The 13813-nt window shown below is 32.2% G+C and overlaps 1 protein-coding gene across 4 annotated transcripts in view; it reads right to left on the reverse strand.

The window, feature by feature from the left end:
* The window catches only part of LOC133191992 (dynein axonemal heavy chain 7-like), a 38565-nt gene that overhangs the window by 23763 nt on the left and 989 nt on the right, over positions 1-13813 (reverse strand). For 2 of the 4 annotated variants that reach the window (XM_061327800.1, XM_061327799.1), the window contains exons 3-26: positions 13062-13197; positions 12826-12931; positions 12467-12571; positions 12245-12323; positions 11800-11998; positions 11267-11386; positions 9919-10102; positions 9237-9416; positions 8854-9012; positions 8509-8622; positions 8247-8258; positions 5724-5851; positions 5113-5416; positions 4564-4710; positions 4166-4302; positions 3456-3591; positions 2974-3237; positions 2680-2828; positions 1998-2271; positions 1717-1823; positions 963-1515; positions 641-750; positions 329-497; positions 125-227 (exon numbers count right to left, since the gene is read on the reverse strand). In XM_061327800.1, the coding sequence (XP_061183784.1) occupies positions 125-227; positions 329-497; positions 641-750; positions 963-1515; positions 1717-1823; positions 1998-2271; positions 2680-2828; positions 2974-3237; positions 3456-3591; positions 4166-4302; positions 4564-4710; positions 5113-5416; positions 5724-5851; positions 8247-8258; positions 8509-8622; positions 8854-9012; positions 9237-9416; positions 9919-10102; positions 11267-11386; positions 11800-11998; positions 12245-12323; positions 12467-12571; positions 12826-12931; positions 13062-13197 (3975 nt within the window). The remainder of the gene's footprint in view (positions 1-124; positions 228-328; positions 498-640; positions 751-962; positions 1516-1716; positions 1824-1997; positions 2272-2679; positions 2829-2973; positions 3238-3455; positions 3592-4165; positions 4303-4563; positions 4711-5112; positions 5417-5723; positions 5852-8246; positions 8259-8508; positions 8623-8853; positions 9013-9236; positions 9417-9918; positions 10103-11266; positions 11387-11799; positions 11999-12244; positions 12324-12466; positions 12572-12825; positions 12932-13061; positions 13198-13813) is intronic. The other 2 variants (XM_061327802.1, XM_061327801.1) reach the window with 1 other exon arrangement.

Consider the following 13813-nt stretch of genomic DNA (forward strand, 5'->3'; position numbering starts at 1 on the left):
GAAACTGATTGAAATATTGTTTTTATTTACTGGTATTTGTGATTATAATTTGCATTTTTAAAATATTAAGTTCAAAGCACCAAAACTTTTTGATATATGAATTCCAATTTTTTTTTTTTTTTACCTCTTTGAATAGTCAGAATCTGTTGAGCTACCACAGACAACACTTCCAGATCAATTCTGTTAAACTCATCAAAACAAGACCAGGCTCCACAAGAGGCCAAACCCTGAGAAAAAAAAAACAAACAATTAATGGTCATCAACATATTGACCAACAACCTCTCCCTTAATTCCCCCTTAATCCAACAAACATTTCTCAAAATCTTACTTTGAAGAATTTTCCCAAAGCGAGGTAATCCAAACCATCGGAGCAATTGAACACCACACACTGTTTGGCCACAGCTTTAGCCAAATCCTTGGTGGTCTCTGTTTTGCCTGTACCAGCAGGGCCTTCTGGGGCACCACCCAAGTGTAAATGTAAAGCCCCGAATAGAGTTCTGAAAATGGTTCAAATGTTTGTATAAAGTCTCAACTCTCCTGTTTTTGCAGTAAAACTACTTTACTTTTATTTTCCTTTTTGCATCCTTTTGGAATGGATTAAAAAGAAAGAGATTTTGTTATGTTTACATGGATAAAATACCTGTAACATCTGTCCGTTAGAGGAGTAATGACAAGACGCCCTGTGTTTCCAAGGTATTCATATCCATATTTCAACATGGAGTTGATCATACGAGTCACCATTTTGGAATCCTTGAAAAATCAAAATCAAACCTTGTAACAAAAATGTCAATAGGATTTAAGTTCACAAAAAAATATCAATAGGATTAAAGTTCAAACTGCACAACAAAAATATAAACAGGATCCAAGTCCAAAGTTCACAACAAAAATATATATAGGATTCCTTCCAAATAGATTACAGCAGTATTGAATACTTCTATGCTCTGTAATTCTAAGTTTCTTACCTCCCAGTAGTATCGAAGTTGACTCAGCCACTGGAAGTCCAGATCAGATCTGATGTCATTTTCTACAAGTTTAGCCAACACATCCTTTGCATGGACATCCAATACAATAAGAGCCTGCAATGTCACACGGTTCTGTTTGGACAGAGTGCCACGGACCATGGCCACAATCTCATCAATCTGCTTTAAGTTCAAATCCAGATAATCCTTCAGGGCAGTTCCTCCTTTTTTGAAGGCATCCTCAATGAAATCAGTCCAGTATTTGGCAGTCACACAAAGTACAGCCTGTCCAGGCCACTTTTTGACCCACTCTTTTCTTTCCTCTTTCATGTAAGCTTCAAGTGACTCTCCAATGACTTTGCACAGAGAAGAAAGCATGTCGCTTTCCAGTTCCAGGAGCCATTTTTCCACCTGCCCTCTAGCTTTAGAGGTGGAAATGACATCTCTCAGTTCTACAACCTCTCCTTCACTGCTTTTCATGTGAGTGATATCCAGTGTGTCTGTGAATTCCAATTTGGCAATGCCTTCAAAGCACTTTTTCAAGTGAGGCTGTACTCTGCAAAAAGGCAGAAAAATTCATTATTTGACTAACTCACCCGACAGCAATTGTTGCAGATAATGAAATTTTCATGATTCAGTTACAAATTTTGGTATGCAAAAATTTAAATATTTTACTTTTCATGGAAGTACATGTAAAACACTGGGTATTCCCTGCAAAATTTCAAAAGCCTCATCTGTTTATCAACTACATTTTTACCTTTTGGGGTCTTTAGTCTCAGACAAGATTTCCAGCAACTCATCATTGGACAAGAAGAAGAACCTTGGGAAGTACAGTCTCTTCTTCTCCAAGTAGTCATTCAAACCCTAAAGAAAATTTACTTCAAGTTTCCATCAACTTGTTTCCAAAAAAAATTTACATTCCATTACAAAAATCTGAGCTGTCTGAATTCTTAAAACCACAAAAATTTGCTCATTTGAGGAAAAAAATGGAGGGGGAAGGGGATTTTATGCAAGGACATTAAGCTAAACTCTGCATACCTTTTGGATAAGCTCCAGAAGTTCATTGGATTTCTTAAGTTTCTCCAGCATCTTATCAATAGCAATGACACTGAGCACTTTCTTATCCTGTAGAGCCTGCTTCATGATATCCTTCCAGTTCTTGTCCACTGTGGTAAATCTACGTCCCTCCTCTGGCATCTGGGCCATGATATCTGGGGAGCTGAAGATGGGCTCCAAGTAGAGCCAGGTGGCCTGGACTTTCAACCACTCATCCAGAATGTCCTGAAGAAGCATAAGCTTGGCTTCCCATTCTCTGTAATAAGGATTGTTTTAAAGATTTTAATGGATTTCATATTCATCATCTCTTTGAGAACAAATCTCTATGTTTACAATGCAAGAAATTTTTAAATAAATTTGTCTTTTTTTGCCAGTGGTTCATGAAAAGATTTTGAATTTTACCCAGCATTTACCATTTTTTAATTATCTCTCCTTGTAAAGGGATAATTTTCTTCAATTGAAAAATTCTGAATTCCATTTACCCACCAGACATGCATTCAGGCAAGTAACAATGAAATTGACCCAGTAGTTCAGAAGAAGGTGGAAATTTTACATTTTCAGACGACAAGAAACAATAAACATACAGGCACTGCAGACTCTTTGGTTAGAAAAAAATTTACTGTCTTTTGTTTGAGTCAGTTATAACTTTTTTATTATTACATACTTGATTTCTTCCTCGAATGGCTTGATGAATGGTGATCCTCTCATGGTTTGTGTCTTCACTATGTGATCATCCAGAAGCAGCTGAATGTCATCCACGGAGGACAGGATACTGGTGCCGGTGTCTCGGTACGGGATCATGACAAACTCGATCTAAAAGTGTCACAAAAAAACAAATGAACACATGAGTTTAACCAAATCTGCAGATGCCAAATTCAAATAGTTTGAAAGAGCAATTAAAACTTCCCCCCCCCCCCCAGAGAAACTAAGAGAGACAGACTAAGTTAAATAAACTTACAGGGGCCCATTCTGTCTTCATCTTTTCCATGGCTTTCTCCAGTGAGTACTCTTTGCTGGCAGCTTCACTGATGCTCTCAAACTGGGGAACGTACTTCATGAGGTCAAACTCAAGCATCTTATCCAGTGTGTATGTATCGTCTGGTTTGAGGGGATATTTGACCACCTCGGAGATCTGTTCCCAATGGCGGTCCCTGAGACCAGGGTTGAACAAGGTCTGTACCAGTGGCATGTATTCTCTGAACTCTTCCACTTTTGCTTTAACCTAATTAAAAGAAAATTATTTTTTTAAATGATATATATCAATTACTTTGCAATTTGTTTCTACTTTCAGAATCACATTTTCTGACTTTTGTCCCTGTCTCAATTATAGAAACTTTCTTTTCATTCTTTTTTTTTTTTTATAAAGAAATAACCAAAGTTATTGTAGTAGGTTTTGGCTAATTTGAGGAATTAAGAAATAAAAATAATCCAAGTTTTTACCTTAGAGGCGATTTTCTTGGCTGCTGGTACAGAGTCAAACTGCTTCTCTAACTTGTACAGATTTCTCCAGAAATTTCCAACTTCGTTTTCTACTTCATCGGGATTGACATTTCCCATGGGACCATGCATCCATTCACTGTTAACAAATTACAAAATCAATCAATACCAAATAGGTTTCTTTAATTATTCATTTCACATAATTACAGCAAAACACAAATCTCTCAGACTGAGATTTTTTATGCTATGCTATGCACTATAGTAAAACTTCACTAATCTGGATGCTGTGTATTTTGAAATTTTGCATAATATGATGAACACAATTTGTCCCTTTCAGTAAATTCAATTGATTAAAATGTCTACTAATCCAGAATATTGTTTAATCTGTAAAGTCAGTGTCTGCATTAGACAAGTTTAACTGTATATAGATATAGAAGATTGTTCTTTTTTATCAAACGATTAAAAAATAACCTAATTCTTAAGTATTAAACATTTTGGAAATTTCAATACAGGAATTTCATGAAAGAAAATTAAGCAAAAAAAAAAAAAAAAAAAAAAAAAAAATCCATAAAATCAGGCTCCGGGGCCATAAAACTTAGATGATCTCACTTTTGATCTCAGTCTCACTTTTCCACTATATATTCCTTTTATAAAAGTGAGACAAATCAAAAGTGAGCTCATCTAAGATTTATGGCCTAAGAGCCTGATCTTACTTATATTTGTTGTTGAATTCCACAGTGAGTTCGTAGAGACTGAGGTATGGTTTCAGAGTGTTCTGTATGGTCTGTCTCTGTGGATATGCTGTCGTCTGCCAGCCAAAGGCTTCTTCTTCATTGTTGAAGGCCTCAATCTAAAATTAGATCAATTGAACAAAAATTCTTCAAAATAATGTTTACACTTAGTTTTTTTTTGGTTTGATTTCTAAAAATAAAGTCTTGCTTAGCCACAACCATTTTTTTTCCAAATAAGCCTATTAATGATTATTTTGTGTGTTTGTATACATTAATTTGTATTTCTCAAGACATAAAGATGAAAGGAATAAAGATGAAAGTCATCAAAAATACAATTTGATTTGCATATTATTTTTGAAGTAATAAAAAATGACCCTGACCTTCTCTGCAGCAGCATTGAGTTTGTTTTCAAGATTCTGTGATTTCTTGAGATATTTTTGGATGTCATTCATGTCACCATATGTGGCAAATTCATCCACTTGTTTCTGGTAGCTCTCTAACTCTTCAATGAATCTCTCTCTCCTCACCTATAAAAATATCAAAAAAAGAAATGTCAATCTATACATCCATACCATCTTCCTGCAAATACAAAGAATACTTAAAGATTCTGGAGGCTCGGGTTACATATACAAAGAATATAACAAGAACACATTTAAACTGAGACCATCCTATCCTTTCCTTTTCATTCTTCATGCAACAAATGTATACCCTTGAAATACGTATAAACTTATGTCCGCTTTTAATCAAGTTAAATTCAGTTGACATATATTTTAGTGTTCCATTTGGAAGACTATTCATTTACACCTTGACATCTATGTGAATTTCATTTTTCATATCAATTTACTCTGAAAGTGCAATATATAAGCTATCACAAACCAACTTTCTACATTACATTTATTATTTTGTTAATCAAACAATATTTTAAATACCTTCAAAGCCTCTTCATATTGTGTCCTTCTGTCAGCAACAATCATTTTGTGTTCCTCAAATATTGTTGGCATTCTGCCATGCCATTTGAAAACACTTGCATTCAGCCTCATTTCAGCTGGAGAGAACTGGGCAAAATCTGACAGGAAAGTCAACCTGTCCTTCGACTCCATTAGTCTTTTCTCCATGGTAAAAATAATGTCTGATTCCACCTTTTCAATGTAGGCTTTCAGCTCCATCAGATGTTCTGTGTTGCTTGGAGTGGTCAAAGCTTTTTCTGCTATCTGTTCATAATCATCACATAACCTGAAGAAATGAAAAATTAGAGTTAGTTCCCTTTGACTCTGTTAGCTTTAATTTTCCAGAGGAGAATGAATTTTATCATAAATATACTGTAGCAATTGTTTATTTTTTTATCCTGACTTTAAAAATGGAGGGATATGAATTGAAAGACTTGATTTGCAAATTATAATTAAGCCACATAAAAATTCATATAACTTTCAGGTGAAGCAAAGACATAGGGATGACAAATTTGGAATTTTATTGATACCTTGGCTTTTATGTAAATTTGTTTGTTTGTTTTAATTATTTTGGAAAATAAATCCAGACTTACTTTTTGTTTGCCTCTTTGTGATCTTCAGACATTTTGCCCAAAAGTCTTTGACAGAGGGCCTCTGATCGTTTGGCTAATGAACGAATCAGATCATCGCAGTGGACTTCAAACATCCCAAGCCTCATAACCTGTGGTTAAAAAAAATCAAAAGATTAAAAAAAAATGCTTCAGTTACAAACAATTATATCATTTATAAAAAATATTTTGGTGAAAATGTAAATATAAGTTATTCATGTAACATTCATTTTCAATACAAATTTTATCCACAGTAAAGTACATTGAAGTCAGTTTTGAAACTATAGACAAAGGTATAATGCTGTCCAATAGAAATCTAAGTGCAGTTGTCAAACCTTAATTTTACTCTAGGTCAGGTGTATGCATTACAAATTATTAAAACTATGAAAAGGTAATTTTTTTCTCCTCTTTTTTTGTAGTTTACTGCTATCTGAATTCAAACACTTCTGCATTATTTTGTAAACTCAATGAAAAATAATATGAAACTTAAAAATTTGCACATTTAAAAAAAGAAGTCAGTGTGAAAAGGAAATATTTATCTAGAAAAGGCCAGGTGTTTCATGCAAACATCAGTGATGTATAAGAACATTACATCAGATCTTTATTTTACACATGCTGATATTTTCTTTTCTATAATAGATCTGCATTCAGTAAACTATTATCCTGATAAATATATACAGATACAGTTCAGTTTACCAGAAAGTTTCTATATAGCATTCACTGTGGAACATTTTACAATATCTGTGTACTTACAATACAGTAAGCTGATCAATTATGTAGAACTATGAATGTGCTTATCATACATATATATTCATTATTTATCAAATATATCTTGAACAAATAAAGCTGTATTTAATGCACATTGCTTATTTCTGAAATTTCCATTAGAAAAACATCAAATGTACCGGCTTATAGATTTCCTGAGATGGGAGAATTAATTAAACAAGAAAGATTAAATTAAAATATTAGAGGCTGTAGTTATATACTATGGAATTTTATGAACTGTGTAGCCAGCACCTTTATCAAAGTCCCGTTTAAAAATAAAACACATTCAATTAATTTATGCTCTCTAAAAATGTTCCCAAACTTGACTTTTTAGCAGTCTGGAAGAATTCAAAATTTGCTAAAATATATCCTAGTCACCCATTTAATAAAAAAACATTCCACTTCATACAATAAATGTTATTAAGATAGCCTGCTTATTATGGTACTTGTAGTTATCATAAATGGTCACTGGATACACAGTATAGTTCAATTTAGGAAAGAGTGTCTATCTCAAGAAGTTGTGTACTTGTATACCTTAAAAAACCCTCCTCTCTGTGATAAGTTAATTAAGTAAAAGAATTAAAATAATATTAATACATAAGTAATTAAAGATTGTGTTCATCAGCTGAAATAAAACTAAGTATGTTACAGGTCATAAGGTATTTATATTAATAGATGTGTAAAGAAAGTGGATTAAAAGTATACACATATATATCAATTATAAAGTAGTTCCTTCTAAAATCATTGTGCTGTGTTTAAAAGATACATCCTTAACTTAAATGACGTATTTTGTGCAAAACATAATCTTATAAAAAAGTTCTGTTTACATCCAAATACATTTTTTGCAGCTCTCTAAACATAGCAAGTAAGCATAAACTGTGCTCCTACATTAAACTGTATATTAATATCTACAAAAATATACATTAACTTTTTCTTATAAATAAATGTAAATTACAATATTTATCTACTGTCTAGTTGACAATATAATATCAAGCTTCTGAATGATACAATTATAGATGACGTACACTACTGTAAATACACTAGCACAATTAATTGATCTTTTTATTGTTGAATATTCTACAAATATCATGAGGCATACTGAAATTATTTTATCTTTATTTTTTTTAAATCTTAAAAAAGTTTACATTATAAAATGTTTTAAGAATATAAATTAATTTTTTTATAGTTATTTTTTTTCATTCTGAATTTTTTTAAATGTTAAGTACAGGAAGGAATAGCCAAAATCCAGCTGATATATTTTAGTTTGCCTTGATGCTTTCTTGATAAAATCATCATATCTTGGTCAAGTATATCTAAATGACTCAGTTATTATTCTGATACTTAGAGACTTGATAAATGAATTGAGAAGGCCATACAAGATAGTTCAACAAAATTGACAAATTTTCGTATTTGATTTCAACACTTTCCAAATCACACATGGCATTCTCTTCCAATTTCTAATAATTATAAACTTTGGATTCAATTTACTCATATAAAGCATTTGGCAAAAAAAAAAAAAAATCAACTACATTTTACTTTTTAACTATATGTTTTACTTTTGAGCTAGTTAGATCAAATATGGTAGCCCCAAAATAAAAAAAAGGACATAATTTCATCAGAGAAAGATAAAGGCTTTTAGTCTTATTGGATGAAAATTAAATGAATTATGAATGAAGAATTTTTAAAAATCTAGACAATTAATACGACTATATTCTAAGAAAAAGAATCATCGAGTTCACAAACCGATGTTCCTCGCTGTAAAAATGAGGAAGAAGATTAAGACCGTGTTATTAAAAATTTCTGAAACGTCAACACAACAACCAAAAAAATGAAGAAAAAAAACCCATTATACATGATTTTATTTTCCCTGACATAAAATAGATATGAATTTTTCGATAAAATTAAATATGAATATTTCAACAAAATTTGATTTAAATAATGTGTCAAGAAAAGTGCATTGTCAGTTATCTCCCTTGTAAGAGAATGAGGTAGATTTGATATTTACCTTGTCTAAGTTGTAGGTGACTTCATCCACGAGTTTCTTGTATTTGGTGATTTCCTTTGCATATTCATCAAAAGAGTGGGTTTCTCCCAGGAATACATCAACATCAGCATCAGCCTACAATCAAAATTTAATCAAAATTCATTGATAAATTAGACCTTAATGCCCTTTAAATTACCCAGTGTAGTCTATAGAAAAATAATATGCAACCAGCATGAATATGAATGCAGAAAATACATTCATGGTTTCAAAATTTTTGGGGGGTTATTAAGTTAACGAGTAATTAAATCTGATTCCTGTTTCTATAGACTTTCAATACCGGTACAATCAATGCATGTATTTTCGTACCTGTTTTGAGATGAGGAAGTTGTATTTATCGTAGATTTTACAGTGCTCCACTGGTCCAACACTTTCTTTCTTAATCAATTCCTTCACTTTCTGTTTGTGAGCCTCTAGAATTTCTTTCAGAACAACTGGTTGCAAGTTGGACTTGGCTTTGTTTCCACTCTACAGGAGAAAAAAAATTCTTTGAATTAAATCTAAATAAATTATGACTTACTGAAATTTCACAAAGCCTTGCCAGATTTTTATTCAACATGTAACATAAATTGCTTGAATTATCTATGTCTTCACATTTTGGTACTCAACAATTTATTTTAAATATTAAAATTTGGGGGAAAATTGAATTATTTTCACAATTACATTTAACCTGGTTGCCTTTACTGTCTTACCCAATCCAGATACAGTTTTGTCTCCACTCTGGGTACTTGCTGGGAGGCTTTAATCATGACATCATACACATTTAGGATGATGACTTCAAACTCCTTGAAGGTTGGCTCAAATTTGATGGAGGTTCCATCCAAGATGAGGCGCAGAACAAATCCTGGGTGCTCATATGCACGAGTAGAAGTCTATAGAGTAAAAAAAAATTAGAAATCATAATTGACAAAACAGAAGTGCATTATTATCATAGACTCAGTGGCACTGAGATCACTATTATAATACATTATTTAACCTAATTCCAAGAGAGGAGATCTCAGCATTTCCTCTTTACAAAAATGAGTATGGTAATAAAACAGTTGTTCTTTTGATTTTGAAATGTTGGCTACAACAATACTGTATACAGGGTCATTTTCCCCCGTGTTTTCGCCCTTTATTACTTTAAAACAATCTTGCCCAGTTTTAAATTCGCCCAGACATAGTTGTGTACAAGAGATAATGTTGTCTTCTTTGAATTTACCCCATTTTAAATTCACTCTCTTGCAATGAGGGTGAAAAAGGCAAAAATAAAATGGGAGTGAAAAATTCCATTGTATTCAGTACCCCCAACCCAACCAATCCCCTAAAAAATGCTATGTTAACATTTATAATCCCTGCTCACAATAATTTTCATGTAAGAGTTATGGGCCTTACAGGTGGTTGGCACAAGAGATCTGTGTAATCGTCCAGTGAATTCAGGGTCAGCTGCTGAAGATTGTCGGTCATCAGCGTAGCAGCACAATTGAAGAAGGACTCTAGTTTCTCTGGATCCTGGTTGCTAGGAACCTGTTTCCTTTTGTTTCCTTCATAAAACATCACCTGGACTTCTGGGAACCATCTAGAAGGTTGCACAGAATTATGCATGATTTTTTTTTTCCATTTATTTTGATTGGTTCTTAATTGATACTTTGGTATTCAATATCTAAATTTATGAGCTAGGAAAAAAAAATATGAGTGAATTTACTAAGGTATGCACATGTTGTGTTGAAAACTGTGTATGTATATCTGACAGTAATAAAATAGGGATAAAACTTGGAATGGTAAATATTTCTTTTTTAAAAATCAATCAAGATCAAGTTATTAGGTTAAGTAAGGTAAAATAAAAATGGCCGATAAAGAAATACCATATTTAATCTGCAGATCGTGGAATAAATATTTTAGCAACATTATTTTATTTTGAAAACAGACACCTTCCAGAACAAGGACATGTTGTCTGAACTAAAAGACTTAACATCAAAATAATGGTGTTATAAAATTTGGCAAACTTTTCACCATATGTTCAGTATATCAAGATGTAAATAGCGATGACTTTGTTTCAAAAAACGTTGACCTCCTTTTCTAGCAATTTAAACACGGGGTTAGGATTTGGGATTTTATAAATGTGTAATACGACAATCTGAACTTGTGATGGGCCAAAACAGTCTATCTGGATCTGTTCCAATTCCAGGTTCTTTAAATTTGCATTCAATGGTATGAGTCATGCATGGCCATGATCAAGACTGGAGTGTTGGAACAGATTAGAAATTATGTAAACATCATCCCATTTGTCTCTCTATCTTATCCTACATATGCAAAATAATGCTCATTTATATGTAGAACAAAAAATTTTTTGACATTCATTAGCTATTCAATTTTAACTGTTTAATCCATTAATCTTTTGTATATATGTGGAACAACATAACTCAGTTGGAATTTCCAAATTACAAATATTGATATTCAAATTATTTCGTTGTCGTAATCAGACCTAGATCCTTGTATCTTGATTATATTTAGGCCATGAAGTTAAAATTTCTAAAATGCATTAAAAGCTTAAACATGACTCAGTTGGAATTTCCGAATATTGTTAAAAAATTTTTGCTGTCGTAAACAGATCTCATTATATCTTGATTATTTTTGGTCATGAAGTTTGTTCTAAAATGCATAAGAGGCTTAAAACAATTAATATTTATGTAGTTTTTTCTGATTTCTCATCGCCTTTCATACTGCTTAATTACTGACTCACTTTTTCATTAATTGGTCCTTGGCATTCTCAATATGCCGCATGCAGAGATTTTGGAAGGTTCCCAATTCCATGGAGTCCACTCTGTTATGAAACTCATTGATGTCAATAAAACGCAACCCCCTGAAACAAAACAACAAAGTCTTTTTAAGTCCATGTAAGTAACATGACATTTGTTGTAAAAAAATTCTTAAAAGAAAAAAAAAACCAAGAGAGCCCATTGTGTGGTTATATATGTAAACTTATATTTACTTCTAACTCAGTTGTATTAAAAGCAACAAATAATCATTCCTTTTAGAAAACAGAGTAGAAAAATGTTTAGGATTATTTATCATAATAAAGATGGGAAAATCTCTTTTTTTAAGCTAGCTAAAAAGAAAAACCTCATTTCACTGATCAAAGGGAAAAAGAAAAAAAAAGATTTTTGTGGTGATTGATAGATTGTTCATACAGTCATCTGACAACTAGGTGGAGCTTTGGTACCAGTAAATAAAAAAATAAATAAATAGATTTTTTTTTAGAAAAAGAAAACTTACCCAAATTTGGTGTGCCAGAAATCTAGCACCTGTAACATGCATGGGGTGGTGATGTGAAGTTTCTGGGACATAGCTTCCAGGCCAGCAACGTAGTCCTTATGCCAGGGTTTGGGTACCACATCCATCTCTTCCCTGTGGGGAGGGCGTTTTTCCTCCACATCTTTTTCTTTTTCTCTCTGATCCTTTAGGACAAAATCAACTGGAACAGAAAGAATTCTTTGTAGATGCAAAATCAATTGGCTCATGTTAATGGAAAGTTATAAAAATGTCTAAGTCACGACCTTCTTAGCTTTTTTCAAATTAATTTATATTTTTAATGTACATCTGAAATGAAGGTCTGAGACTATAAGCAACAAATTGACAGCATCTATTTATTTGGTAGATAAAATGTTATAGTTTAAACTAATTATTATGATCAAATCAAGGTGAAAATCTTGATTCTTACCAATTGCTTTCTTTACACTTAAAAGATAGTCCTCTCTCATCTCATCTGATAAGTTTTCAATGGTATCAGAGTGCCCTCTCTGGAAAACAAAGATATCTCATTCAAAATCTTAAGAAAATCACCGAGATGAAAATCCACTTTTTTTTTAAAAGGGGGCCAGAGTGTAGACAATATTCAATATTTACTTTACAAAGAAATAATGAGATACTTTCTCAAACAAACCTTTAAATCCTCTGAGACAAGCCCTAGGACATTTTCAAGCCAAGAGTCCTCCATTGGAGCTACATGCTCTGTGTCAATTCCATTGTGAATGTAGTAGTAATATCTCTGTAAAGAGCGTAAATAAATGGTGTCTTACTATCCAAAAAATTACAAAATTAAAAAATTTTCTTATATAAGTCTTTTTATAAACATATTTTGACACAAAGATGAGAGAAAACTTAATTAATGAACAAACACATATATTAATGGGATGATTTATCGAACTAAAATAAAGCAGTTTGAAATATGTGACTACAGATACATTGGAGGGGGCAACTTCTTTACAAATGAACAGATATAGATGAAATAATGTGATATACCAGGATATCTTTATCAGCAGCTGTGGGTGATCCCGTTCTGGACAAGGGAGGTAACTCTCCATTAACGGAGCCTGGTGCACTGTGGGGCTGAATTCCATCCTCTTGCCTAAGAACAGTAATAAACTTCAAAATGAAGCATTCATAACATATTTTACATTTAATTTCTTTTAATTATTCTTCTTATTTAATATGAAGATCTCTTTTTTGATCATTCTTCTAGATGATGACAAACTTACATGATGATGTCAACCAAAGCCTTTCTAAAATTTTCTCTGTCTTTCTTTGGTTGCTGAAACTGGGTGATGTCTGCATCTGTGCCATTCTGTTTCTCTATTGGTTTTAATTGATTGGGCTTTCTACGTTTTGGTTCTCCTGTTCAAAAACAATCAATATTAATAATCAAGATAATACAGTGAAAAATATAATGTTGTAAATTTTAATACAGACGTATATTCTCTTCAACAGATCATGAGATGACTCTGCATGAGGTCATGTTCTGGCCCCAGGATCATGAAAAAAACTTAGACTTAAGTCAAATTTTCAACTGCCTGTAAATTAAATGTTTCATAATTGTCAACTTAATCTCTAAATCTGCAGATAACAACACTTTTGTAAAGCAATAATGAAAAATATTTTAATTTTGCTCTGCTTGACTTCTATAACATTTTAGAACAACATGAAGATTTTGACTTAAGCCTAAGATGTTTCATGATCGCAGGGTCAGAACTACTAAGTTAAGAAAATATATAATGGTTTTCCTTAATTTGTGCAATTTGTGTTTATCTATAATTATATAAACTAATAGATGAGGTAAAAAAGGACATCTCCATATCCGAAAGGATATTTTTCTGTAATTCTTCAAACCCTGACATTAAAAATAAACAGTATGTTATTCCAAGGTTGCATGTTGCCAAATAGCATTTAATATCTAATACCTAAAGAACAATTAATTTTCCCATCTGATGAAAGAAAGAAAGAAATCCATACC

This window comes from Saccostrea echinata, unplaced genomic scaffold, assembly GCF_033153115.1.
Source record: "Saccostrea echinata isolate AGI-Se365-2 ecotype Australia unplaced genomic scaffold, CSIRO_AGI_Sech_v1 ptg000025l, whole genome shotgun sequence".
NCBI classification, from domain to species: domain Eukaryota; kingdom Metazoa; phylum Mollusca; class Bivalvia; order Ostreida; family Ostreidae; genus Saccostrea; species Saccostrea echinata.